The sequence below is a fragment of the Stenella coeruleoalba genome, assembly GCF_951394435.1.
Source record: "Stenella coeruleoalba genome assembly, chromosome: 10".
Taxonomy (NCBI): Eukaryota; Metazoa; Chordata; class Mammalia; order Artiodactyla; family Delphinidae; genus Stenella; species Stenella coeruleoalba.
Window position 1 is genome coordinate 22,031,799 of NC_137156.1, and position 25,152 is coordinate 22,056,950.

At 38.0% G+C, this 25,152-nt stretch overlaps 1 protein-coding gene across 6 annotated transcripts in view; it reads right to left on the bottom strand.

Annotated features, from left to right (window-relative positions):
- Window positions 1-526: 526 nt before the first annotated feature.
- The window catches only part of SCAND3 (SCAN domain containing 3), a 142,804-nt gene continuing 118,178 nt past the window's right edge, over window positions 527-25,152 (bottom strand). For 4 of the 6 annotated variants that reach the window (XM_079933051.1, XM_079933052.1, XM_079933053.1 and 1 more), the window contains 3 exons: window positions 9,716-9,863; window positions 6,091-7,586; window positions 1,953-4,019 (listed from right to left, as the gene is read on the bottom strand). In XM_079933051.1, coding sequence (XP_079789177.1) covers window positions 2,103-4,019; window positions 6,091-7,586; window positions 9,716-9,830 — 3,528 coding nt within the window. In that variant the 5' untranslated portion in view covers window positions 9,831-9,863 and the 3' untranslated portion in view covers window positions 1,953-2,102. Of the gene's footprint in view, window positions 869-1,952; window positions 4,020-6,090; window positions 7,587-9,715; window positions 9,864-18,236; window positions 19,258-25,152 lie in introns of those variants that run through there. The other 2 variants (XM_079933055.1, XM_079933050.1) reach the window with 2 other exon arrangements.

Genomic DNA, 25,152 nt, shown 5'->3' on the forward strand with positions numbered 1-25,152 from the left:
GTATTTCCCCAGAAAATGGCCCTCACAAGTTCACTTGCCTTTTTGTGATGGGAAGAAGAGAGTTGCAGAAGTTTAAACTAACTTTTAGGGTTCTGACTTTTTCCGGAGTCAGGAGGAGGCAGGAGGTACTGTAGTACTTTTATACGGACAATTTCCTCATCCCTTCTCAGGGCTAAAGAAATGTGCAAAGGAGGCCCTACTGGGATTCGAACCCAGGATCTATCACTGTTTACAAGACAGGCACTTTAACCAACTAAGCCACAGAACCTAGCAATGAGTGGGTTTCAAAAGTAACTTTTATTGAATTCATCATTTTTCTTTGTTCTTTTGAGAAATATCCTCGTATCTTCTTTTTGTGTCTTATTCATATGCAGTTTGTGCACATTTCAGTGACTGAACAAAGGGCCTGACAATGTGATGATTACTATGCCTCACAGCAACACAGAAGCTAAAATGATGCCATAGACACCACGTCTGAGTCCAGACTTTGAGTGAAAATATTGTAATACCTTACATTTCTCTAGTACTTTAGAATTTGCCAAAAGCTTCTGAATTTATTTCTTCTTTGAACATCGGTGACAACCCCAAATGCTGAGCATATTACCATCTTTATTTTATATTCAACTCCAAAAATGTTTAAGGACTTGTTCAAGTTTGTTCAGACAAAGAACCACTGGAGTTAAGACGAAGTCATTTTCCGGTGCTGATTCAATCACATTGTCAGTACAGCATTTTCGCAGTGCTGCAGAAACAAACAACCCCAAGAATAAAAGTGGCTTACCATAACAGATACCCTGTTCCTGCTATTTGTCCATCATGACTCCGCCCAGGATAATGGAGCCACCTCAACTTGAAACACTGATGGCGTCTTGACAGAGGAAGAAAAAAGATATGGCAAATCAAGGACTGTTTCTTGTTTTGTGCCCAAAAGTAACATGTCAGGTCTGCTCACATTTCATTATCCAGAGTGAAGCAAATGAGTCAAATCTGATATCTGTGGAGTGGGGCAGTATAATCTTACCCCAGGAAGAGGCAGTAAATACTTTTGAATAATAATAATTTATCACAACTACCATCCAATATTGTTTCTCATTTGCCAAACTCGGGATTTTTCTTTTAAAAATTTTTCTTTATTTGTTGATCTCCTCCTTGTCTGTGTTGAAAATATTCAATTTTGTGGCTTTTAAGCTCATAGTTTGGGAAACATGAGTATCAATTTTGGTAAAGATAAGCTGGGCTAGTGTGGGCGCTGTGGAAATTCAGTCAATATAATCTATTGTTGCTATGTATTTGGGATGAGAAGTAGGAGAAAGGATGAAAGATGAAATTGCAATCAATTAAGAGGAGTAAGAACAAGGTAGTTCTTGACAGCAGTCTCCTGTATACCCAGATAACACTCATCTGGGACCCTGATTGACAACTTTGCATATGGCTAATAGTAAACACCACCACAATCAAGATGGAACATTTCATCACACCCCAGAATTCCCTCCACAATAACTCATTTTTACTACTGTATTCTAGCTGTTGAATAAACACAGTACATTTTATTCTGTGAACAGACATTTGGGTTGTTTCCCATTTGAGCTTTTATAAGCATTGATGGCTTTCCCCCACCTTACCCACTTAAACACTGCATCTGAACATGCACCAACAAAACAAACTTATCAACTTCCAACCAAACCACCCAGGATCAGTTTAACAAACCTAACATCTTACTGACCCCCTCCCTTGCATTCAAATTCTAATTCCACCCCTTGAATTCACTTCCCTTCACTGATGAAGTCTGTCATTTTAAAGAAATTATTCCCCTCCTGAAGTCATCCTACCATCTTAATATCCTAATAAAATGCAATAATGAAAAGACATACAAAATACAAGACAAATTTTTTAATATTAGAATGAACAGATTTAAAATTACATCTTAATAAATATAACAAATATAACGGGGAAAAATAAGAGAATTATAAAAACTGTACGCTTTTGTTTACATATAGGCAATTTATATAGAGAATTGTCAATTTAATCATAACTTTTCACACTTCCATAATGCCTATATGTATACTTTGAATTAAAACCTTATAAATCAGTATTTTAAAAATTTAATGTGATAAGTGAGCTTGCTTCTTGCTTGTTAATTTGTCTAATCTAGGTTGGATTGATGACAACGCTACTCTCAGGGGATAATGTATATTTAAACTGTTTCTATGTTTTGTTTTAATAACACTTAATGTAGAGAAGCCAGTCTCACAGAGGTATGTTGAGGGGAACAGAAGAAGAGATTTTAAAGCAATATCAGCAAGCTCAGGATATTCATTTTTAACTTTTATCCAAAATGAAGCAAGTGATGCTGTATTTTCAAAATTCATTTTCAATCCTTCATCAGTAGCCAGTTTCAACAACTTATCCTGTAGGGTTATAGTTAAATTTAAATTATCTTTTGATGAAAGAAATGGATTTTGTATCCATGAATTTCCTATGCGTGGATCTTCTTTTGATGGAAAATACAATTCAAAACAATCTAACAAATTTGTAAGATGTTCATTGACAACTTTTCGCAGATATGCAATATCAAGATCATTACCTACTTCACTGATAACTGTTGTTAAGTTATGGAACATGTCATAACAATCTGTAGAAACTCTTTTTTTCCAAGCTTCTAACTTTTGTTTTTGTCCTTCAATCTTATCTGCCATTGAAAAACATGTTGCATTCTTTCCTTGCATGCAAACATTAAGATCATTAAAAATACTGAAGATATCAGATAAATAAGCAAGTTTGGCTGTCCAATTCACATCTTTGAAAAGTTGGGACCAAACTGGTTTCTTGCTTTGCAGAAATACTAAGAGTTCATTTCGTATTTCAAACATTCTTGATAGAACTTTTCCCCGTGATAACCACCGTATCTCAGCATGCAATAACAGTTGCTTATGATCAGCTTCCATATTATCACATAATAAAGAGAATAATCTTGAATTTAACGTATTAGATTTTACATAATTCACAATTTTTACTATGTCAGTAAGCACACTATTTAGTTCAGGTGATATTTTTTTCATAGCAAGACTTTCTCGATGAATGAAGCAATGTGTTATTTTACATTCTGGTGCAAGTTCTTTAATCTGGGTAACCACTTCAGAATGTTTTCCTGTCATTGAAGCTGCACCATCAGAACACACTCCTACACAAAACTTAAATTCCAAACCACATTTATTGATAACATAATTCTTCACAGCTTCATACAGTTCTGAGCTAGTTGTGTTTGTTGGTAAAGAGGCTGAAAAAAAGAATTCTTCCTTTATATCATCATCATGTTCAAACCTCACATATACTAAAAGAATTATCATGTTAGCAATATCTCTGCATTCATCAAGTTGCAGTGAAAAATACTTGGCTAGTTTTATTTGTTCTATGAGTTGGTCTTCCATATCATTTGCCAGTTCCTGAATACGTCGTGCTATGGTGTCATTGGAAAGTGGCACTTGAGCTACCTTCTTTGCTGCAGATTCACCCAACATTTCTAAGCAAACTTCTTTGATGCAGTCCTTCACTAGTGTCTCGGCAATTGTGTATGGTGTTTTAGACTTAGCAACCGGAAGTGCTACTTTATAAGAAGCCCGCAAAGCACTAATGTTTATGTGAGAAACATTGAACACCTGCTTTGGTTGGTTTTTCAATTCAGTACTCTTTCTTTCAAAGAATTCTTTTGGCTGTGAACTTATTTCTTTATGTTTTGAATATAGATGCCGCTTAAGTTTCGATGGTTTCATTGCTTCATTAGCCAGTACATCTCCACAAATAATACACTGTGGTTTCAGCACTTCACCATCAATTACAGCTACAAAACCAAATTCAATATATGAGGGATCGTACTTCCGAGTAAAGCTAGTATGAACTCTTTTGGTTTTCACTTCCTCAGGATGACTTCCATTGTTACCAATTCTTTTACTACTACTGCCATATTCAGAAAAGGTATGTCTTTTCTTCACAAAAAAGTCCAGTGAAGCTTGTTTTTCCATCTGCAAATTAGAATTAAAAATAAGTAATACAAATTTTACTTTTGTCTTTAATAATGTTAAACTAGAAATCAAAAACTAGGCTCACATCATCAAAAAGCCTACAAATAATAAATACTGGAGAGGTGTAGAGAAAAAGGAATTCTCCTACACTGTTGGTAGGAATGTAAATTGGTACAGCCACTATGGAGAACAGTATAGAGGTTCCTCAAAACACTAAAAATAACATATGATTCTGCAATCCCACTTCTGGGCATATATCCAGAGAAAACTCTAATTCAAAAAGATATATGCACTCCACTGTTCATTGCAGCACTATTTACAATAGCCAAGATATAGAAGCAACCTAAATGTCCATCAAAAGATGAAAGGATAAAGAAGATGTGACGTATGTATGTATGTGTGTATATATATATATATATCAACATGGATGCACCTAGAGATTATCATACTAAGTGAAATAAGCCAGAGAAAGACAAATACATGATATCACTTATATGTGGAATCTGAAAAAAAAAAAAAGATACAAATGAACATATATCCAAAACAGAAAGAGACTCACAGACATAGAAAACAAACTTATGGTTATCAAAGGGGAAAGAGGAGGGGAGGGATAAATTAGGAGGTTGGGATTAATATATATACACTACTATATATAAAATAGATAACCAACAAGGTCCTACTGTATAGCACAGGGAACTATACTCAATATTTTATAATAACTTATAAGGGAAAAGAAGAAAAAAGAAAATATATATAGAACTGAATCACTGTTCTGTATACCTGAAACTAACATGATACTGTAAATCTACTATACTTTTAAAAAATTTTAAAAACCCCAAAACTAGGCTTGATTAAAAATATAAAATGATTTTTAAATTAAGTTATAAAGATAAATAAATACTTACATTTTCTCAGAGTTTTATACACTTTTGGGTTACAGCCGACAAGCTAATCATAGCATATCACATTTTTTTTTTTTTTTTTGCGGTACGTGGGCCTCTCACTGTTGTGGCCTCTCCCGTTGTGGAGCACAGGTGGCCTCTCCCGTTGTGGAGCACAGGATCCGGACGCGCAGGCTCAGCGGCCATGGCTCACAGGCCTAGCCACTCCGCGGCCCGTGGGATCTTCCCGGACCAGGGCACGAACCCGTTTCCCCCGCATCAGCAGGCGATCTCTCAACCACTGCGCCACCAGGGAACCCCTATATCACACATTTTAATATGAACCTATTGTGCTGACTAATGTAGAGCTGCTACCACATGTGACTCACCTTGAGAGTTTAACACCCAAACTGAATATTCTATTTGAAAAGATGAGTTCATTAATCACGTGCTTGGGCATTGCAGCAATGTCAAATTGTTGTAACTTTCCAAATACTCTCAAATTTGTGTACTTACCTAATTATGGACTAGTATAAACAGTTTGCAGACCAGCACTAGTCTGAAGAACAAACTCTGAGTACCACTGGCCCAAATCATGTGTAAGCTTCACATTTCAAAACACTTACCTGAACACATATTAGCCTCATTGGTCTTATTTCACACTCTGCATTTAAATCAGAAAACCAAACTCTTTCCCAACACAAATCCATATCTCCCAACCAAATTTATCATCCCCTGCCCTTCCTAAATATTTCTTCACTTGACCTGAGATGCCCTTTCTTAGCTTACCCCTCAACCCAAACTCACATATAATTAAAACCAAGTAACATTAAATTCATCTGTCCCCAAATTTATCCTTCTATAGAAACATACCATCATGCATACCATTTATCCCCTAGCTTTCTCATTCCGCTAAGAAATGCCTGACATCAGAAATAAGTAAGAGATACTACTGTTTTTCACCCCAGAACAATAAACAAAGCAGCATCCAAGGTTATAACTTCCAACTTGAAAAAAGGAGTGGAGGGAGGACATTAAATGTAATTGGCCTTTCTTTGGAGAAAATATATACAAGATGGCCATAATTGTGCTTTAGTATGCCATGTCAAAAATTTCTCACTCATCATGGTCACAGTAAAGTATGAGGCTCTTCCCCTGCTTTGATCTACAGCAGACACTCAAACTCTTACCCAGTCTCCTACTTTGTCTGATGAAAATGGTGACTCCGATGGCTTTAACATTTTGGAGGGTTGAACAGTCAAACTTCTTGGAATCTCATCATGTTTCCTTTTCATTGTAGTGGTCTCATAGCAAAGACTACAAGTTATTCTATGGTGATAACCATCAGTCTCACGTTGAGAGGGCACTCCACAGATTGCATGGACATTTCTATCACATGATACACAATTATTAACACCTGTGCATTCTTTTTCACAAACTACACAAGATAAAAAATTCAGTCTGCTTTCAGGAGGAGTTTTTTTCGCTATCTTAGGAGAAATAGAAAGATTTTCTTCAATATCACTACTATCTGTTCCAGTCTCAATATTTTCTTCATACTGGGCTCTTAGAGTATTTTCTAATTCCTTGTCGGCCTGTTCCAATTCATTTTCTGTGTTCAGGCTGGCAATAAGTTCTTCAGTTAGCTGAGAATGAGACAAGCCCAGTTTAGCTTCAGAGCTAAATGTACCCTCACATGGAGTCTGTTGCATGCCTCTGTGATAGGGTTGATTTTGGGTCATCTGAATAAACCACAAAAATTCAGCCCAGTGTGATGAATTGTTAGTTTGCATCCAGGAGATAATCCGGTTTTGGATATCCTCATTAGTTTGATTTATAGAATTTAGACTTTGGCAGGGCTGAGGTTTCCCATGGACAATTTTCAGTTCTGGCCAAATACAACTAAGTTCACTGACAATCTGCCTTGAAAATTCCCTCCCATTGTCAGACTGTAGAACACTGGGTGCTCCAATAATTGTAAAAATATCTAAAAGAGCATGTGCAACCTCTTTAGGCCTTTTAGATTTTAATGACCGCAAAAAACTCAACTTTGTACGAAGGTCTTGATAATGCATGATAAATTTATACTCCCCATCAGGATTCAACTGCATGTCTATAAGATCTACTTGGCATCTTGAGTTAACTTCCTTAATTGGCTTCGATGCTAGAACTTTCTTGAGTTTTGAATTTTTCTGTTGGCATGGTTTGCAGAGTGTCAAGTATAGCATTATAACTTCTTTTGTGATGTTCTTGTATTTTGCTTGTAACTCTTTTTCCATGCGGGTACGTCCACCATGTCCAATGCTGAGATGTGTATCATGCAGTATGTCAAATAAATCCTCACTGTGTAAATAATACCGTACTTTATCTGTTTCCCCATTTACAGCCTCAATCAGCTTCTCATGTCCTTGTACCAGGATCACATCAAATCTAGCCAAGCGACGGTAGTCAACTGATTCTTTTTTTGCCTTGGCCTTAGCCTCTTTCACTTCCCTTATTAATTGACAGTACTTTGCTTTAGAAAATATCTTGGTATTATTACTCTTGTTTTCCAGTAACACTGCTAAGCTTCTGAAGAACTTTTCTCTCATGTTTTCTGGTTCGATTTCTGCTTCATTAGTATCTAAGCTACTAAAGTTATCATCACCCATGGTTTGAGACATCATGGAAAGCCACAAAAATGACCCTAAAATATAAAGAAAAAAATCAGTTAGACTATTTGGGAATATAATTTAAAATATGTATATTGCTCAAGTAGCCACTAGAGAGAGCTGGGAGTACAAGTAGATGCTATGGACACACAAGAGGGGGAATACAATTTTGGTTAGGGAGTCTACCTTTGGAGGAATAGAGAGGGTAAATGAAGAACTCAACCCAGGAACAAAGAGTTCTGATATAGTAAAGAGTAGAAAGCCAGGATGTGACTTTCCAGAGCAGTATCCAGGGTTAGCCTTAAAGTAAAGCACTGTTTTATGTAAAACAGGGAGCAAACTGATGTTATTATTTTTTCATTTATTTATTAATTACACAAGAACATTTTTTTTGGCTAGAGAAGTCTCAGAAATACAGTCATAGATATTTTTAAAGCCCCAGACTATACCACATTTTGTTTTATTCAGTCAGGTTAGCTGTTATAGCAACATTTGGGGCTGAAGTTTCAACATCATATATTTGCATGAGCTCCTTTTTGGTGCCTGTGAAACTCTAAACCCAATACCAATAATCTTATTACTGATTTTAATAAAGAAAGAGTAGCAGATGAACCTGAAGTAGTGAAAATGCTCTGACTTAATATAGCATATTAAAATAAATGTTTAGAATATTCATAATAACAGAAACACTTAGAATAAATCAAATTTGGCTAGTCTTAAGGAAACTATTTTGAAAAAATCAAAAAGAATAATTTGGAATTAGCATATCACCTCTAAAGTCTTACAGCTGCTTGGAAAAAATACTTTCTCTCAAGTCAACGTTGTTTATACTACCAATTTGCAAAACAAATGTTGAATTGGTAAATTTAAATCATTCTCAAATGTTCATAACTTCCAAAACTTCAAATTAATATGTTACTGTGTGTTTTGGCCTCACTTAAGTCTCAATGGTTCCAACAAGACTTCCTTGATCATTTAATTTAAGCTTACAGTGAGTTCTCCTTTCTTGAAGACATAATTTATTCACAACACAAACTAGCACTGTAGCACTTTCTTCTTTAACTGTTTCATAGAACTAACAAGATTGTAAGTTTCTAAAGAAGCAGGGATCACTTTTTCCTCCAGTATCTTTTCCATTATCTAACACATTACTACATAGAAAAGTGTCAGATAGGGAATTCCCTGGTGGTCCAGTGACTAGGACTCAGGTGGTTTCATTGCTGTGTGGTCCAGGTTCAACCCCTGGTCGGGGAACTAAAATCCTGCAGGCCAAGCCTTGGGTGTGGCCACAAAAAAAAAAGTGTTGGATAAAAATTTGTTAACTTTATAATGAGGATGACAACACTCACGATAAGTGGTATTTCAAAATGTGACTGAAAAGACCATTATATAGATAGTATTTCTTTCCACACTGATACATTTTGCATCATGCTATGGAGCCATGAACATAACAGAAGGTAAACAAGGATAAACTGGGGGGAGGAAAGAAATACGGGGCAATGTAAATGAGAACCAGAGCTTCAGAATATGTAATCTGAGAATATGAGCTTCAGAAATTAGTACAATCAATGTTAGTAGGTCTAGGATAAGCAGAGAATAAGGAGTTGCTAGGGTTATAAGAAAAGAAAAGAAGAAAATTATATCAATTATACTTAAGCCTTTGGGAAAAGACAGCTACTCCATAACTAGGCCAGCCTGTGCTGCTGCCTCCACCACACATTACACTGTTAATAGTCCTTAGATCTCTAGTGGACATAGACTTCAGAAATTCCATTTTCTTCAGTAGAATATCGAAGTAGTATTTCCAAGTCTTAAACAGTCATATGTAACAAGAATTGGGGGCAGAGGCTACAGAAATGGGACCCATGTCTACATTGACAAGTGATCAGCATTTACATACAGAGGCATCTCTGATTTATCTATCCATAGGTACTTAATCCCATTGCAAAATATCCATGAAAAATCTTGTGTTCAACTATTTTTTACATTATTGCATGACTGCTTAATTCAACTTCTTTAATAGCATTCCACTACACTCGTTAACCCTTCCTTCAGCCATATTCAGTAGAAGCTGCAATGGAATAAAATTTGATAAGATTTCTATGAATGGACCCTTCCCTCCTCCCAAATCTCATCCTCCTTCCAAAGACTAACTTATCCTCACCATTATCTTGAAGTGCATGTGGCTCTGGAGATTCACATTCCATTCCGTCCTCTATAGTCTGGAGATGGGTACCTAAGGACGCCTTTGCAGTATCTAGAAGAGTCATTTCTTCCATAGGAACTTCCTGCCCATATGTGTCCTGTGGGACCTGGGGATAAACAGGTACATTTGGAAACTAATATAATATTAATCACATCACTGCACAAACCATAGCTAAACTTCAAAACATTCTTCTACTGAAACAGAATGGATATAAGAAGAGAAAAAAGTCTTCATTGAATTCTTAAGAGGAGTGCAAGATAGAATAAGGAGAGAAATAAAAAATGCTGGGACGAATCAAGCCAGAGCCATACAACAGAAACTGTCTGCATTGAACAGGAGTTGATATGCATCCTTGTGGTTTCTGTTTTGGGGAATAACAATGGAAGCACATTAAAGGAATCTTTCCTAATTTTCCTCCTAACCAGAAGAAAATTGTAAATGGGTTTCAGTGTGAGCAATTAAAAGTAAATATTTGGGGGGTATGCAAATTATCTAATAGGAACTAACTGAACTGTTAAACTCAGGAAAAAATCTGATAGTTGTTTTAGACCAAATGTGGAAAACATTAGCCCAGTGTGTTATGGATGGGAGAAAAAAAAGCCAATCAAAGTGGATAACTGTTGGGTGAAAAGAAAACATTTATCTCTTCCTTACACCAATGATCTAGTACTCGGTTTATAATTAAATTTACCCAATTGTCCCCATACATACAGTTAACCCTTGAACAACATTGGTTTAACCCTTGGGTGACTATCTATAGGCGGATTTTTTTCAATAGTAACTACTACAGTAAATACTACACGATCCCTGGTTGGTTGAATCGCATATGCAGAAACAGATATGGAAGAACCATGTATAGGGAGGACTATTTTCAACTGTGCAGAAAGTCGATGCCCCTAACCCCTCACCCCCACAGGTGTTCAAGGGTCACCTGCATTTTATGTTTGCTTTTTTTAAGTCCATGATCCAATTCAATATTTATACATTGTTTTTGGTTATTATATCTCTTTTGCTTCTTTTAATCTAAAATCATTTCCTGACTTTTTTTTTTTCCTGGCATTTTTATGACATTAAATTTTGAAAAGTCAGGGCTACTTGTCTTATAGAATATCGCACATTAGGGACTTGCCTAATTGTTTCTTCACAAGTAGATTCTGGTTAAACTTTTCTTTTTCTTTGTTTTTTGAGGAACAAAAACCCAGTATTTTTAATTTGATCATTTTTTTTCTTGCAGAGCAGTATTAACGTCCATTACACCTCCAGCAACAATGCCTTCCTCGGCCAAGGAGGTGGGTTACGGATGGAGCCGAATCTTGAAAGCACCCGAGCCTCAGCCTCCATGCGACTGCTTGGCAGCAGGGAAAGAACATTTTTGGAAGAATACTACGTAAGTAATGTGTACTTACTGTGTCACATCACAGGTTACATTAAGTTGTCAAATTATTTTATTGTAGATAATGCTAAATTTGATTACTTAGTTAAGGTGGTAACTACCAGATCTATCCATTCAAAAATACACTTTTTCCAACTGTAATAAATAATAATTGGTAATAATTTGGAACTATGCAAATATCTTATTCCCCAATGGTTTTAATATTCATTGATTTCTGCTTGTTATACTGGGGGTTGCAAAATGGTGACTTCCTACTTTTACAATTCCTTCCACATTTAATAGCTAGCAATTTTCTGTAAAGAGCTTTCTGTTCATCCTACTTTGGTGTCTGTCTCTCTTTCTGAGTATCACTATAGACTTATTTTATAATCCATTCCATCCTCACTCACTTTGATGCTCAAACTGTCTCAAATTTGGCCAGTGGGAGCCCCCTTGATCTGGCACCTGCAACCTTTTGACATGACCCCACTAGTTTTTGTTTGGTTTTGGTTTTGGTTTTGGCACATCCAAGCTTTCTAGAATAAACAATACAAGGACCACATTGTATTCTCCCTGTCCCAGATCTAGTTCAACTGTTTTTTTTTTCCCCAAGAAATTTTTATTCATTTTAGAGGACAACAATGTTTAGTAGCAAAGATTGAGTAGTAGTAGGCTCATTTTTAATAGGTGTCATCTCCTCTAGGCCCTTTCAAGGATAAAGCTGGTAAATATATTTTATAAAATAACATGAATTCAACTCAACTTCAATACCTGTAGAATTTTCCTCACCTTTCCATCTTCCATATTAATATCTTCCTTCTCCCACAGTTAAAAAAAAAGCAGTTCATAACAATGTATATATATTATTTACTCATTGGCTCTAAACTACAATAATACAAAAGAGTTTCAGAATCAGTATGCTTTGTGTTGTAGAACACTTCCAACAACATACCTACTAAGTAAAGTTCAATATATCTTTGCAGCTTTACAGGCCCATAGACAGTATCCTGCTAAAAGTATATGGTCAGAGTACTGTGGTCAAGCCACCTGAATTATTATTTTCCTCTGTATTACTATGTTAATTTGATATATTGTTGAGTTCATTTGTTTCTGTTTTTATCATTTTGAATTTAGTATTGTTTCTTAAATACCGAGAACATTTACGTGATGTAAAAAAAAATGAAATATGTATCCAGAGAAGTCTTGCTCATATTCACATAGCCTGCATTCTACTCTCCCCCACTCCCATAAGAAACCATTTTTTGTTGTTGATGCTTTACCCTCTGGTTTATTTTTTTGCAAAAATAAGTAAAAACATTATACATACGTATATACACACGTCTGCATGTATATATTTGTGTGTATATAATACATATACAAATTAAATGCAAATGTGTGTATACTTATTTTTTCATATTGTATAGTAGTTTACACCTCCTTTTTTTTCACTTAATATAAAAATATTATCTGGAAATCAGTTCATACCAGTTCATAGATATCTTGCTTATGCTTTTTTTTGTGTACATAGTACCATTATATTGATGCACCATAGTTTATTCAATCACCCTTATACGAATGGGCATTTAGGTTGTTTACAATATTTTGCTTTTACAAATAATGCTGCAATGAAAAACTGTGTCTATGTTGTTTCTTACTTGTATTTTCCAAGTAAATTCCCAGAAGCAGTATGGCTGGGTCAAATCGTAAATGCATAAATATGTGTTAGATGGTGCCAAAATCCCCTCCATAGGGATGGTACCATTTTGCACTTCTACCAGCAACATTTGAGAGGAACTGTTTCCCCAGTCAGGCCAACAGATTGTGTTGCCAAGCTTTTGAATTTTTGCCAGTCTGATAGGTGACAAATGGCACCTCAGTATAGTTCTGATTTGCTCTTTTTATGACTGAAGTTGAGTATCTTCTCATAGCCATTTGTTTGTTTGTAAAAAGAAAAAAGAAAAAAATTGCTCATGTCTCGTGATTATCTTTATTGCATTTCTGTTAAGGAGATTCACTTATACCTATGACATATTTTGCAAATATCTTCACTAATTTATTATATTGATTTGCTTGTGGGGGTTTTTTGTCCTGCATTTAAAAAATATGTTTCATGTAGAAAAAAAGGTTTTTGATATTACTTCTAGATTTTGAGTAATTCTATACATTCAGATTATTTTAGAAGTCATGCTTGTTTTCTCCTAGTTCCTGGATGTTTAAAATTTTATATATTGATCTCTGACACATTTAAAGTTTATTCTGGTTCTGGAATATGGTATGAGGTATGGGTTTCATGTGTTTCTTTTTGAAATGGCTACTTCTTTGTCCCAACACCATTTACTTAAAACACCATTTTCCCCACTGTGATTTGAGATGGCACATATATTGTGTACTCAGTTTTCATATGTGCTCCAGTCCACTTTCATACTTTCTATGGTTTCACTGATCCAGCTATTCATGTGTCAGTACCACAATTTTACCTAAAGAGGCTTTATGGTATGTTAGTATCGAATGAGACTATTGCTCTCTTCTTTACTCAAGTTTTTCCTACCGATTCTCTCACGCTTATTTACACATATGAATACAGTTCAGTGTTTTAATCCTTTTCAAAAGTAAGCAATTAGTTTTGTTTTCTCCTAACACAGTAGATAGAAATTCATTTTCTATTGTTTTCAAGTTTTGGGTTCTAAGCAACACAGATATCCTCCCTGGCTATAGATGAACCTATAATATAGTAATATCTCATTGTTATTACCTATTAAGATAATCCCCTTAGAATTCGCTTCTATGGACATTGGCTGGTTGGCTGTGTTCCTCAGCTTCCCTGGGTTCTGCTTGCTTACTTCTTCTTACTTCCATTAGAGGGACTAGTCCAAGGTAGGTGGGCCTGGTCTTGGAAGGAATAGGAGGAATTCCACTCTGCCTTTACCACAAAAGTGTAAAGGGTGCCTCTGGATGGCAAAAACAAATTACAAAGCTGAAATTACTTCAAACTGGTTATGAAAGTCATTTGTCTTTCACTATATGATTCCCAGATTTGATTTTTTAAGATATCTAATAAGAAATTTTGGTCATAAAATAGTGGAGTAAATATGACTGTATTCATTAGAAATGCATGTATTTCCCAATTAATTAAAACACCTAACTTATAGTGGCTTAAACAAATAGGGGTTTATTTTTGTCATATGCTAAGAAATCCAGAGGAGGGCAGTTGCTGGCGTTGATTCACATACCTAACACTTCTGTAAGGGACCCGAGTTGTCTTTATATTTCTGCTCTGCCATTCATAACATATTGGTATTCATCCTCACGCTTATCATCATGTCATGGTCACAAGATGGCTACCACAGCTCCAGATATCACATCCATGTTCAAGACAGGAAGTGGGAAAAGGCAGAACTAAACACATCTGTGCCATTTTATAAGGAAAATTAAAGCTTCTACAGAAATTCCCAAAAAATATGCTTATTTCTCTCTGGCCAGACTATGATGCATGGCTAACTCTAGCACAAGGAAAGCTGAAAATTATTTAGTTAGGTACATAGCCAACATGAACAAAATCAACATTTTTTAAGCAAGAAAGAAGAGGTGTACAATAGATACTGGGTTGGCAGCTAAAAGTGTCTGCAACAATGGCATTTCCCCCTCCCTTCAGAAATCACACAGAAACAAGAAAAATGAGAAACATTTATGCAAACTTGACATTCAATAAGACTAGAAGATTTCTATAACCCTGAGTCACATGAAAAACTATCAAGTATGAGCAGAGCATAACCCTGAACATTACCCAGGATTGACAAAACACCAAGTCCTACCAATGGTTGCATTTTTCAACAAAGCCAGAAGAGGAAAATTTTAAAGTAACAGGTACATCCTAAGGGAAAAAACTAATATTGTTTATTTGAAACAAAGAGAAAAGGTGTGCTGGCTAGAGATAAGAGACTGCCTGTACAGGCATCTATGCGGTAACATATGAACTCATGAAAAAACATGCTTTCTGCAAAACTGCACAAAAAATAACAGGATTTATGGAGAAAATAAAGTTGTAGGGTAGACTATTTAAATTCTACACAACTTTGTCAGGAGAGCATTAATAAAACTACAGAAATTCCAATAAAAGTACAAGTATAGTCAAAAAGACATTAAATAAAGAAATGTTACATTAAGTATAGGATTTTACTTTGAAAGGTGATGGTATCTTGTTAGAAAGAGGTGTAAGGAAAGGGTGAGGCAAGGGTAGAGGATATCATCATCAGAAGTTCAGATGGACAAGCATTTGCACACTTTCCAAGAAATGTAGTGATATTACAAAAAATATAATGACGGTTCTGGCTCATCATCTTGTTTTTATTTCTTTGATATTGGCTTATAAAAAGATATGTACTTTTTGCTGCTTAAATATTTTCTTTCTTTCATAAAGAAGCTGCTAACATGGCTCCAAACAGGACCTCATGCCACAAAGTAAAATCCTGCTGTGTTCTGCATCATTATCTTCTACCCACTGTTACTGCTTTTCTATCATACTTAGAGCAGAAGATAACTGAGAAGTGAAATGCTCTTGTGGGGTAGCTTGTTGAACTGCACCATCCTCTTAAACGCTTCCATTTGAGCCTCAGCATCTAACTGTTGTGGCTCTTGTGTAGAGAGAGCCTCTGCATGAGATTGCAGCAGTTCCTCAATATCTTCACTCTCAACTTCTTCAAATCCAACCTCCTTTGCAAGAGCAATACAGCTTGCTTTGATTTGAGGGAGCTCTTCTGAAGGTTCAAAGCCTTTAGAATCATAAATTAAATCAGGGAGAATCTTACAACACACCCCATGCAAACAGGCTTTGGTGACATCATTCCAGGCCTCTACAAGACTATCAATTGCAGGTTTAATGCTCTATCAATTCCAGAATTCAAAAACTGTGTGTGCATTGTCACCCCCTGTTGATCCAATAAACACCTTGAATGTTATCATTAAATAAGCTTTAAAAACTGTGATCACACCCTGAGCAGGGAGTAAAGTAGTTGTATGAGGAGATAAAAAGAGAACTTTAATATTTGAAGGAAGTTCAGCAACTGTCGGAGGATGGCTTGGTGTATTACTGAGAATTATAAGAATTTTGAAAGACAAATTGTTCTTCTTGCAATATTTTAAGAAATCATCTACAAAACATCACCTTGACGATAAGTAAATACCTGCCCTGTCATCCAGCCTCTCTTGCTAGACTTATAGCAGTCACCCAGGCTAGTCTTTACAATTCCTTTTAAAGCTTGTGGGTTGGCAGACTGATAAATCACACAAGCTTTAGCTTTAAATTCCCACTGGCATTCCCACCCAGCATCACAGTCAGTTGACCTTTTGTAGCCTTAAACACCGGATCTTATGATTTCTCCTTCAAGATACAGGCCCTTGAGGCCATTTGCTTCCAATAGAGACTAGTTTCATCAAAATTAAAAATCTGATCCAGGTTATAGCCTTCTTTATCAAATTTCTTAACACTCGGGGAAATGTCTTTGCAGCTTCTCTGCACTCACAGCTTCACCAGAGATCCTAATAATGTGGAAACCATAGCAGTTCTTGAAGCCACTAAACCAGCCACTATTTGCACTAAATGAAGGCACTTCTGCAGGATCTTCCATTTTCTTCTTAAGGTCTTCATGTATTGCTAAAGTCGTCTCTTTAATTTTGAGAAAGGTTACCTCTGATTGCTTCTTTCTTTGGTATAAAATCCAAGCAAATGTTCCATTTCTACCATTTCCTTATGCCTTCTTCCAATAAATTTTGTAGCAATGGAAGCTGTTCCAGCTAGATAACTTTATTTTCCCAGCATTGTCTCTAATTGTTCGTAAAGTTGACTCTTTTATTTCAGTTGCACACCCAGTGTCACATGTTCTTTCATTTATTTCAAAACATTTTATAATTTCGAGCTTTCCTTCAGTTGTTAAATCTTTTCTTCTTTTGTGCTCACTAGCATAAATTTTATCACCAGCATGCTTCTATGGCACTTGCAAACCCCCTTCCTTGCTCATTTTCTGGAATACAAAAAAGTTTAGCAAAACATGCACCAAAATGGGAGGGAACTATGCACATAAGGGCTTCCAAAACAGAGACTGGGGCCAAGAGAGCCAAGAGGAAGGATATGGAAGTGGATGGACATTATGCACTGTATGTCTTCACAACTTGCTGCACTCAGCTATAGTCATATACTTTGTATTCAGCTGCTCTTACTTGGTGGCCCAAAACATCAACTTTCTGGGAAAACTCATATATGAGCCGGCACAATTTCAGCATTATATTGACTTATTTTCCTATTTACCAATCTCATATGAAAGATTCTGCATTCCAGAAAAACATATTTTAACAGATCAGACTGTATACATACAATGTTCATACTCAAAAAGAATTCAGATAAATGTATAGATAGTAACATTATAGAAATGTAACAGTGTTTGGCAATATCCATAATGTTCTAAAATTACAGTCACAGAAAGCAAGTATATTCTCTTAAAAATAACCTCCAGTGTGATGGGAAAAGACAGAATACTGGCTCACATACCAACGACTGCAAGTACTGAAAAGTATCTAGAAAATGATGCAATTAATCTCTTCACTGTACAGATGAAGTCATCAAAGTCCAGAGAAAGTGTGTGTGCCCAAGATTATACAGCTAATTAGTGACAGAGCCTATCATAGAACCCAGATCTTATGATTCACCATTTCCTGATATTTCCATTAAATTAGACTACTTTTCTATTTGTCTCTCCTAGAAGATATTCCTTATATTCCTGCACTGATTTGCTTTCATATATGGTAAAAGTAGCGGGGATCGTAAGAAGAGATAGCTACCTTAATCTCACAGTCACTAAATAAGAGATATTTTCCATTTGCAAGCAATAGACCAAGGTTTCCCATTTGGTTAAACCATCTCCTTATTAGGATCAGCTATCACTGACATGCAAATTGTTATCCCAGAAGCATGAATCTATTCGTCTACACCAGTGATCAAATAATAATGCCCAGAACCAGAATTTGCAGCCGTCAGTGTGAAGTTAACCCCACTTACTCTACCTTGGACCCACGCACTCAAATTCTTCACAGAAGATGGCCCCTCCAATTTCTCACCTGCTGTCTAGGTTCATCAAGCTCCCTCTCCAAATCTTCCAGCACAGTCACCACCTCCTCTCCACTCTCAGGATGATGCTCTCGCACCCAAGCCTGGAGCTCCTCAGGCAGGATGGTCAGGAGCTGCTCCAGCACCAACAACTCCAGGATCTGCTCCTTGGTGTGCATCTCTGGGCTCAACCACTGACGGCAAAGTTCCCTGAGTTGGCTCAGAGCTTCCCTGGGTCCGGGAGTCTCCTGATAGCAGAACTGCCGGAAGCGTTGACGAGAGAGTTCCCTGGTATGAGACAAATCCTTCTGTCGGCAGGATTCCTGATCCCAAATAGGGTCTTCTTCTTTAACCTTTACTTTGATAATCTCCCCTTGTTCCTCTGAAGCCTGGCCAACCAAGGCTGGGAGCGCCCCCGGGGCTGCCGCCATCCTTAGCTTAGCTTAGAGAAAGGCTCCCTCCAACAAGGGTCTAGGCAGATTTTCCTTGAAGGCCCCAGTCAATTCTTGGTCAGGAAAGTTTTCGATATAAGAAAACCCTGTTGACCAGAAAAATTACAGACGCAGCTAAAAAAAATTTGTTTAGGTGACAACAGGGCAGTTACTCGAGCAATTCCATTGAAAGTGAAGCCATTCTCTGACAAGACGGGAAACTGTGAGTACAGTTTCTCACTAAAGTTTCTTCACTGCACTCACTAAAGCTCCAGGACCACAGATTGAGCGGCAGGTTACTTGCGAGACAGAAAACTGGGGAGACTTTGGCCCTAAATAAAGCCTAGATATACGAGCTCCACCAAGGAAACCAGACAGGTCTCTCCAAAACCGGCGCTCCCTGTGGTTCAGGCCCGCGTGGAGAGGGCGAAGGGCTCCTGCCACACGGCTAGCCGCCTGCGGAGGACGCCCGATTGTCGCCGCGCAGACACAACCTTCCCTCCGCCTGCACTTCCCTTCAGAGAAGCTCGGACCCTCTCGCGCCACGCCAGAGAGATGGGCCGCGGGCTACACTCCTGGCCGACGCAGCTGCTCCCACGTTCCCGCCAGGCCGGGGGAGCAGCGCTCACTTCCGGTCCGCTCTAGGATTCCAGGTGGTGCAGTCATCTCGGTGGTCGTGGTAACGTTGGTGAGCACCCGGAGGCAAGTGGTCTGTAAACTGTACAGAGACTTAACTCCCGAGTTACCCAGTTCCCGGGTGAAAAGAGGTTCACGGTGTGAGTAGCGCTAGTGTAGAGGCTACTCTGGGTTGTTGTTTTTTTTGTCACGGTGATAAGCCGTCGCTGCACTCAGACACGCAGTAGTCACCGCCGCGTCCTAAAACAGACGTAGAAGAGCATCCCTGAGCGAATGCCAAGTCAGCGAATTTGTAGGCTTCAACCGGCCTTTTCTCGTTAGATTTGGGCCACTGTCTCCTTTCCCATTCACCGTAAATCAGACTCGAAAAAAGAAATGTAAGATCTAGTTCCTTCTTTCCATTTTATAGATGGGAAAAATCAAGATCCATATAGTGAGCTTCCCCCCTAACGACAGGAGTAGCTATTCCTGTGAGCCATGCTGTAAACAGTCCTGTGAAACTGGCCCCAGAAACCTAACAAGGAAAATCTGGACGTGTTTTCAGAGTCTAACAAGTCATTACAAGTGGGCAACCAGGAAATTCCCGCCTGGCTCATGCTCCTTCAAGGCAGTGTGCTCTGCCAGGCAAGGTATTCGAAGATGCACGGAGCAGGCAGTGCTAGAGTGGATGCAGGTAAGCAAAGAAAAAACGCTGTTTCAAGAGGAAAAGGCTGTGGCATGGGTGGATTCTGCTGGAGGTCTAGAAGCCTAGGAATCATTGCAAGTGTCAGCCTTAATTCCTCTTCCTCCTCCCCACCCAGCTTGCCCCCACGGCCTTGTTAAGAGCGCTCAATAAATAATAGATGTCTGAGGAATATTTGTTGAATTGCTGAATGGCTCCTTTTCCCCATTCTCTCTGTGCTTCTACTTTGTTCCCTGTTATTACTCACATTTTGGCATTTCTGATTCAAGAGACTTTGAAGGATCAGAAGGTCTTTTTTAGAGATCTCTAAATCAAAAAATTTTACCTTTGAGGTCTGTAAATGGTCTTGAGTGAGTCGCTAAACCCAGTGAAATTGTATATACAATTTTTGTCTATGTGCGCGAGTCATCAGATCATCAAAAGGACTGAGATGGAGCTCCCCATTCATTTTCCTAGCCACTATTGACATGTTGCACTTATCTTTTGTGGTTTCCCCCTAACCAACTCTTAACCTTTGCAGTCAGGGATTCTATCTTCTACATTTTTTCATTTTCTGCATTCTGTGATCACCGCCATACTGAGCACAGGAGGCAGTCAGCATGGAGTAAACATGACTTCTAAGTCCTCTACTGAAGGGCATTAATTTTTTTGTAGATTTTTCACTTTTAATTACTAAAGTGACTATATCTCACAAAAGTGAACAGACAAAAAGTGAGAAGCTCCTTGATTCCCAATTCCGCTTCTTAAGCTATTTAAAAATGTATATATAAACTCACAAACTATGACTCACAAAAATTAGTTCATGCTATATATTACAATTCAGCAAATTTCTAGGTTGTGTTTGTTTTAAACTTAGATTAAATCCTCTCCAGAAACTGCCAAACCAACATGTGGGTACCTACATCTATCCCATTCTTTTTAGTATATTATTTCCGTTGAATGGATGGGCATATTTTCAAGTTTCTGATATTGCAAAATATTACAGTGAACAACCTTAGACATATATTTTAATTTTTTAATTGTTTGTATTTCTGTAGGATGGCTTTTTTAAAGAAAAATTGCTGAGTAGAGATGAGTTTGATAGATATTGCCAAACTGCTCTTTGGAGGGGTATTTATCATGAGTTTCACTAAGTGTGTCAAGACTGCTCTCCAAGGCCCTGGAAGGGGTCGCCCTGTATGAACATATGTTTTTGTAAAATTTGCAAAAGTATATTATAATGGAAATTAGTTAAGACTGCGACCTCTTTTTATTCCAATTTTTCCTCAGATACGTTATATATGCTTTAGAGTAGCTGTATCTGTTGAGAATGTCTATTCTTTTTCTTAAAAAGGACCCCCTTGTGTCCTTTTTAAGAAACTTGTGTAAGTTTCAGACTTCACAAAGTCTGGATCCGCCTCTGCTGGTCTTCCGAAAATTAATTTATGCTCCCAACAGAAGCAGAAGAGAGAGTGCCCGGATTGCCCTGAATGATATTTTGCCCAATGCCTCTTCCCCAGCGACAGTAAAGCGTCAGATTTCATTATCAGCGTGGTCTCACTGAAGCTTGACCTAACTCTTCTGGGTTAGAGCTATTGAAAACTTATGAAGGAAATATTTAACTATGATTACAGACGGAGGTTTACCTTTTCGGTTGGTCCCATGGTGTAATGGTCAGCACTCTGGACTTTGAATCCAGCAATCCGAGTTCGAATCTCGGTGGGACCTCTCTTGGGGGAACATTTTATAGTTCTTGGGATCATATCTGAACCGGAAAGAAAGCGTTCCTCTGCTTTACACATTTGTGGTCGTGTGCAATCGTATTGGATTCTACGACTCTGTTCAAACAAAAGGACAGAATACTTCTCCTGGGAACTAACGAATTCTTTAAAATTAAGCTTTCCAATCACACAAAGTTCAATAGCAAGGAGGCTGACTAGAAATGGTCAGCCTCCCAGCAACCTCATGAACTTTTCAGGGCTCGGGCAGAACAGCTCCAGCAGCGCAATTCCTTGATGGAGACCGCATCTCAAAACCTCCAAGGTACCAAGGCCTCCTCGCCGCACCCGCTCCTAAGCCTAAAACCCCACGTGCCGAGTCGCCGAGCCTCGGCCGGGAGCGCGCTTTCTCCGTCCGGGGTCACTTCTCACCTCCTCTTCCCATTCCCATTTCACCGAGACAGTTCACTCTCCTCTGCCTTCTCTCATTCCTTCTTCTCGTTCTCATCACCCACCCCAAATGCGAAGCCGGCTTGGAAACTCCTCGAAAGCCTGCAGCCGCGGAGCGCGCAGTTCCTGCCGTCCAAGCAGAAAAACTCACGTCTCTCCCCGCGTCTCCCCTTTCCCGCGGTCGGGCCCGCGGGAAATGGAGCGAACCTCTGAACGCGACCTCCTCAGAAAGTGCCAAACACCTGCACCCGAAGCACCCGGGAAACGGTTCTATGGAGCTGAGGCTCAGGGTCAAGAAATGTCCCCCTGAAAAAGTACTCTGTGTGTAGACAGAGATCACGTTGGAGACAAAGCTGATCAAACGTAGAAAGTCCAGTTAGTTCTAGATAGCCACTCATTTGCCATTAGAATGAGAAACGTAGGCGAGTGGGAGGAAAGATTTCCTTCAGCTGTACAGGAACTAAATTAGGAGGAGACAGGTATCTATGTTCTGTACAGATTAATCTCTTCTATGTCATAATAGGCAACCCTTAAATCCAGTGATCTATTTTCAGGTTCCTTCTTGCTTCAACATTTTAATGTTCTCATATGTAACCAAAAAGTAAATCAAGTCCTACTCTCACCAATTCCAGTAACTCACTAAACTATAAATATTTCATTGACTCATATTATGATTTACCATTGGTTACACAGAGACTTTGTAACAAAGTAAGGTTACTAAGTTTATGAAAACAGATTCTTTTGTTTCCCACTATGAGCACTTGATTGTATCTCTACGTAGATGGTCTGTGATGATGCTAATTGCCAGGGGAAATAACATTTTCTGCTTGGAGTGTTGCCTTAGCAGGTGTGGTCCTGTCTTCTTTCAACCTTGTTGCTGCTAGTATGATCAAAAGTATCCTCCAAAGTATCCTCTCTTTTCTGAACTGACCTGATAGCCTTCCTGGGGTGGGGAGTTTCTAACTGCATTCTCTCCAACCAATGCCACCTCCAGCCTGTGGTTCTCAGACATCTGCAGCACTAACATCCTAACCCAAAGCCAAAACCTCAAATAGACTCCAGAGTTCCAACCACCCTCCTGGAACTTTAGGAAATGACGTAACAAAAGGGAGAACCACTTCATCTCAAATACTGAAGGAAAATTAATGACATAATCATTATGGTCATATTTGGCATCAAGGACCCATTTGTCCTAGCTCAAATTCAGTAAATCAGACATTATTCCAAGCCTCTAAATTACAGTAATGAAACATACCTGGCTGGAGGAGGTACCTGCACTCAAGTGACCCAGGGCTGGAGAGAAGGCCAAGGAACAGCTGATATAGGGAGGCAGAACCAGTAACAGACGCATGAGAGGCTGGGAGAGCATGTGGACACTTCTGTAGGGACCTTATCTGGTCTGTGGATCTCCCATTCTTTAAGGAAGCTGAAGGAATCCCTGTGGATATTAACAAGGACTCCCTCCTTGACCAAACTTGTGTCAAGCTCCTCTGAGCCCTCTTACAAACCATCTTTGGCCTGCCCAGCCCAGTTTTAGTAAAGAATCCTGTTGATTCCAGTCTGGGCAAGAATCCCGCTAAGCCAGTTTATCTAGAATCCCCCCAACACCCTTGATGTCCAGTCAAGTTCCCCTTCCTTCACTCTTGATATTTAATCAAGTTTCTTTCAGTAATTTTCCACCCAATGACTCCTTACTCTGCCCCTTTGGTTAAAAATCCTCAGCTGCCTCTGTTGCATTCCGAATGGAGTTTAATCTTCCTGATTGCAATAGTCTTAAAGTCTTCCTTGTCTGTTTGACTCCATCTGGTGCAATTTTTCTTTCACAGTTTCCTCAAAGAACTGATAGACACATCCTGGGAAAACTGCTTTTTCAGAAAAGAGAGCTAACTCAGGATTTGAGGGTGCAATAAATGTAGAGAATGTGTGTCCAATGTAGATGACTGAATTAATTAATGGTAGCCAATTTCCTGAGGATATAAAAACAGATTTCAAAATTTGTCCAAGATATGAGGATGTGGCTGGTAAAATTGAAGACAGGAGCAGATTTCCTGGGCTGAACATTTACAGAAATAAAGAGCATTCTGGGTGATTGGATGTAATACATAGATACCTCAGCCAGACACAAAGCTTTAAGATCAACATGAGAAGCATCTGGATGCTTTATTAAATTACAGATTCCAGAGCACACTCCCTGAGATCATAATTTAATAGATCAAGAGTGAGGCCCAGAATTCTTCATTCACAACAAGCACTTGAAGCAGCCTAGAGATCATACTTCAAATACTGCTCTCACCTTAAAAAAATAAAATAAAATAAAGCAAAAAAATTCTATCTTTATAAATGTAACAAATATTTTGTTGTAGTAAAAGAAATGAAAATTAAATTGCACTGCAGTATCACTATCACGTACTAAAATAACAGAGAAGCCAAAGTTGACAACATAGCATATTGGAGAGGGTGAAGGGAGAAAGAACCTCAGTCATCACTGGCTGGGAGTATAGATTAATAAAATTCCTTTGGAGGGCAGTTTGGCAGTAGGTGTGAATATTTCAAATGCACATATCTTAGGACTCAGCAAACTCCTTTCTAGAAATTTATCTTGCAGTATTACAAATGCACATATTCAAAATTACATATACATATATATGAATAACTTTATACATAAATGTTATTTATGTATAATATTCTCTCTGTATAATCTCTCTCTGTATAATATCTCTCTGTATAATATTATATATAAATGTATAAAGTTATTCATTGCAGCATAGTTTGTAAAAGCAAAAGATGGGGGAAAAACCTAAATGTCCAATAGAGGGCTGGTTAAATAATATGCAGTAACCCATATGTTGGAATACTATGTGTCCTTGGAAAAGCATAAACTGTCACTTTTTTTTATGATATGGAAAGATATATTGCTTAGGGGAAAAGGGTAAGGTACAGACCAATATGCATAGTATGTTATCATTTGTGTTACCCCTTTTTGAGATAAAAAGATATATTTATTGCACGTGGTACATATTCATATATGCTT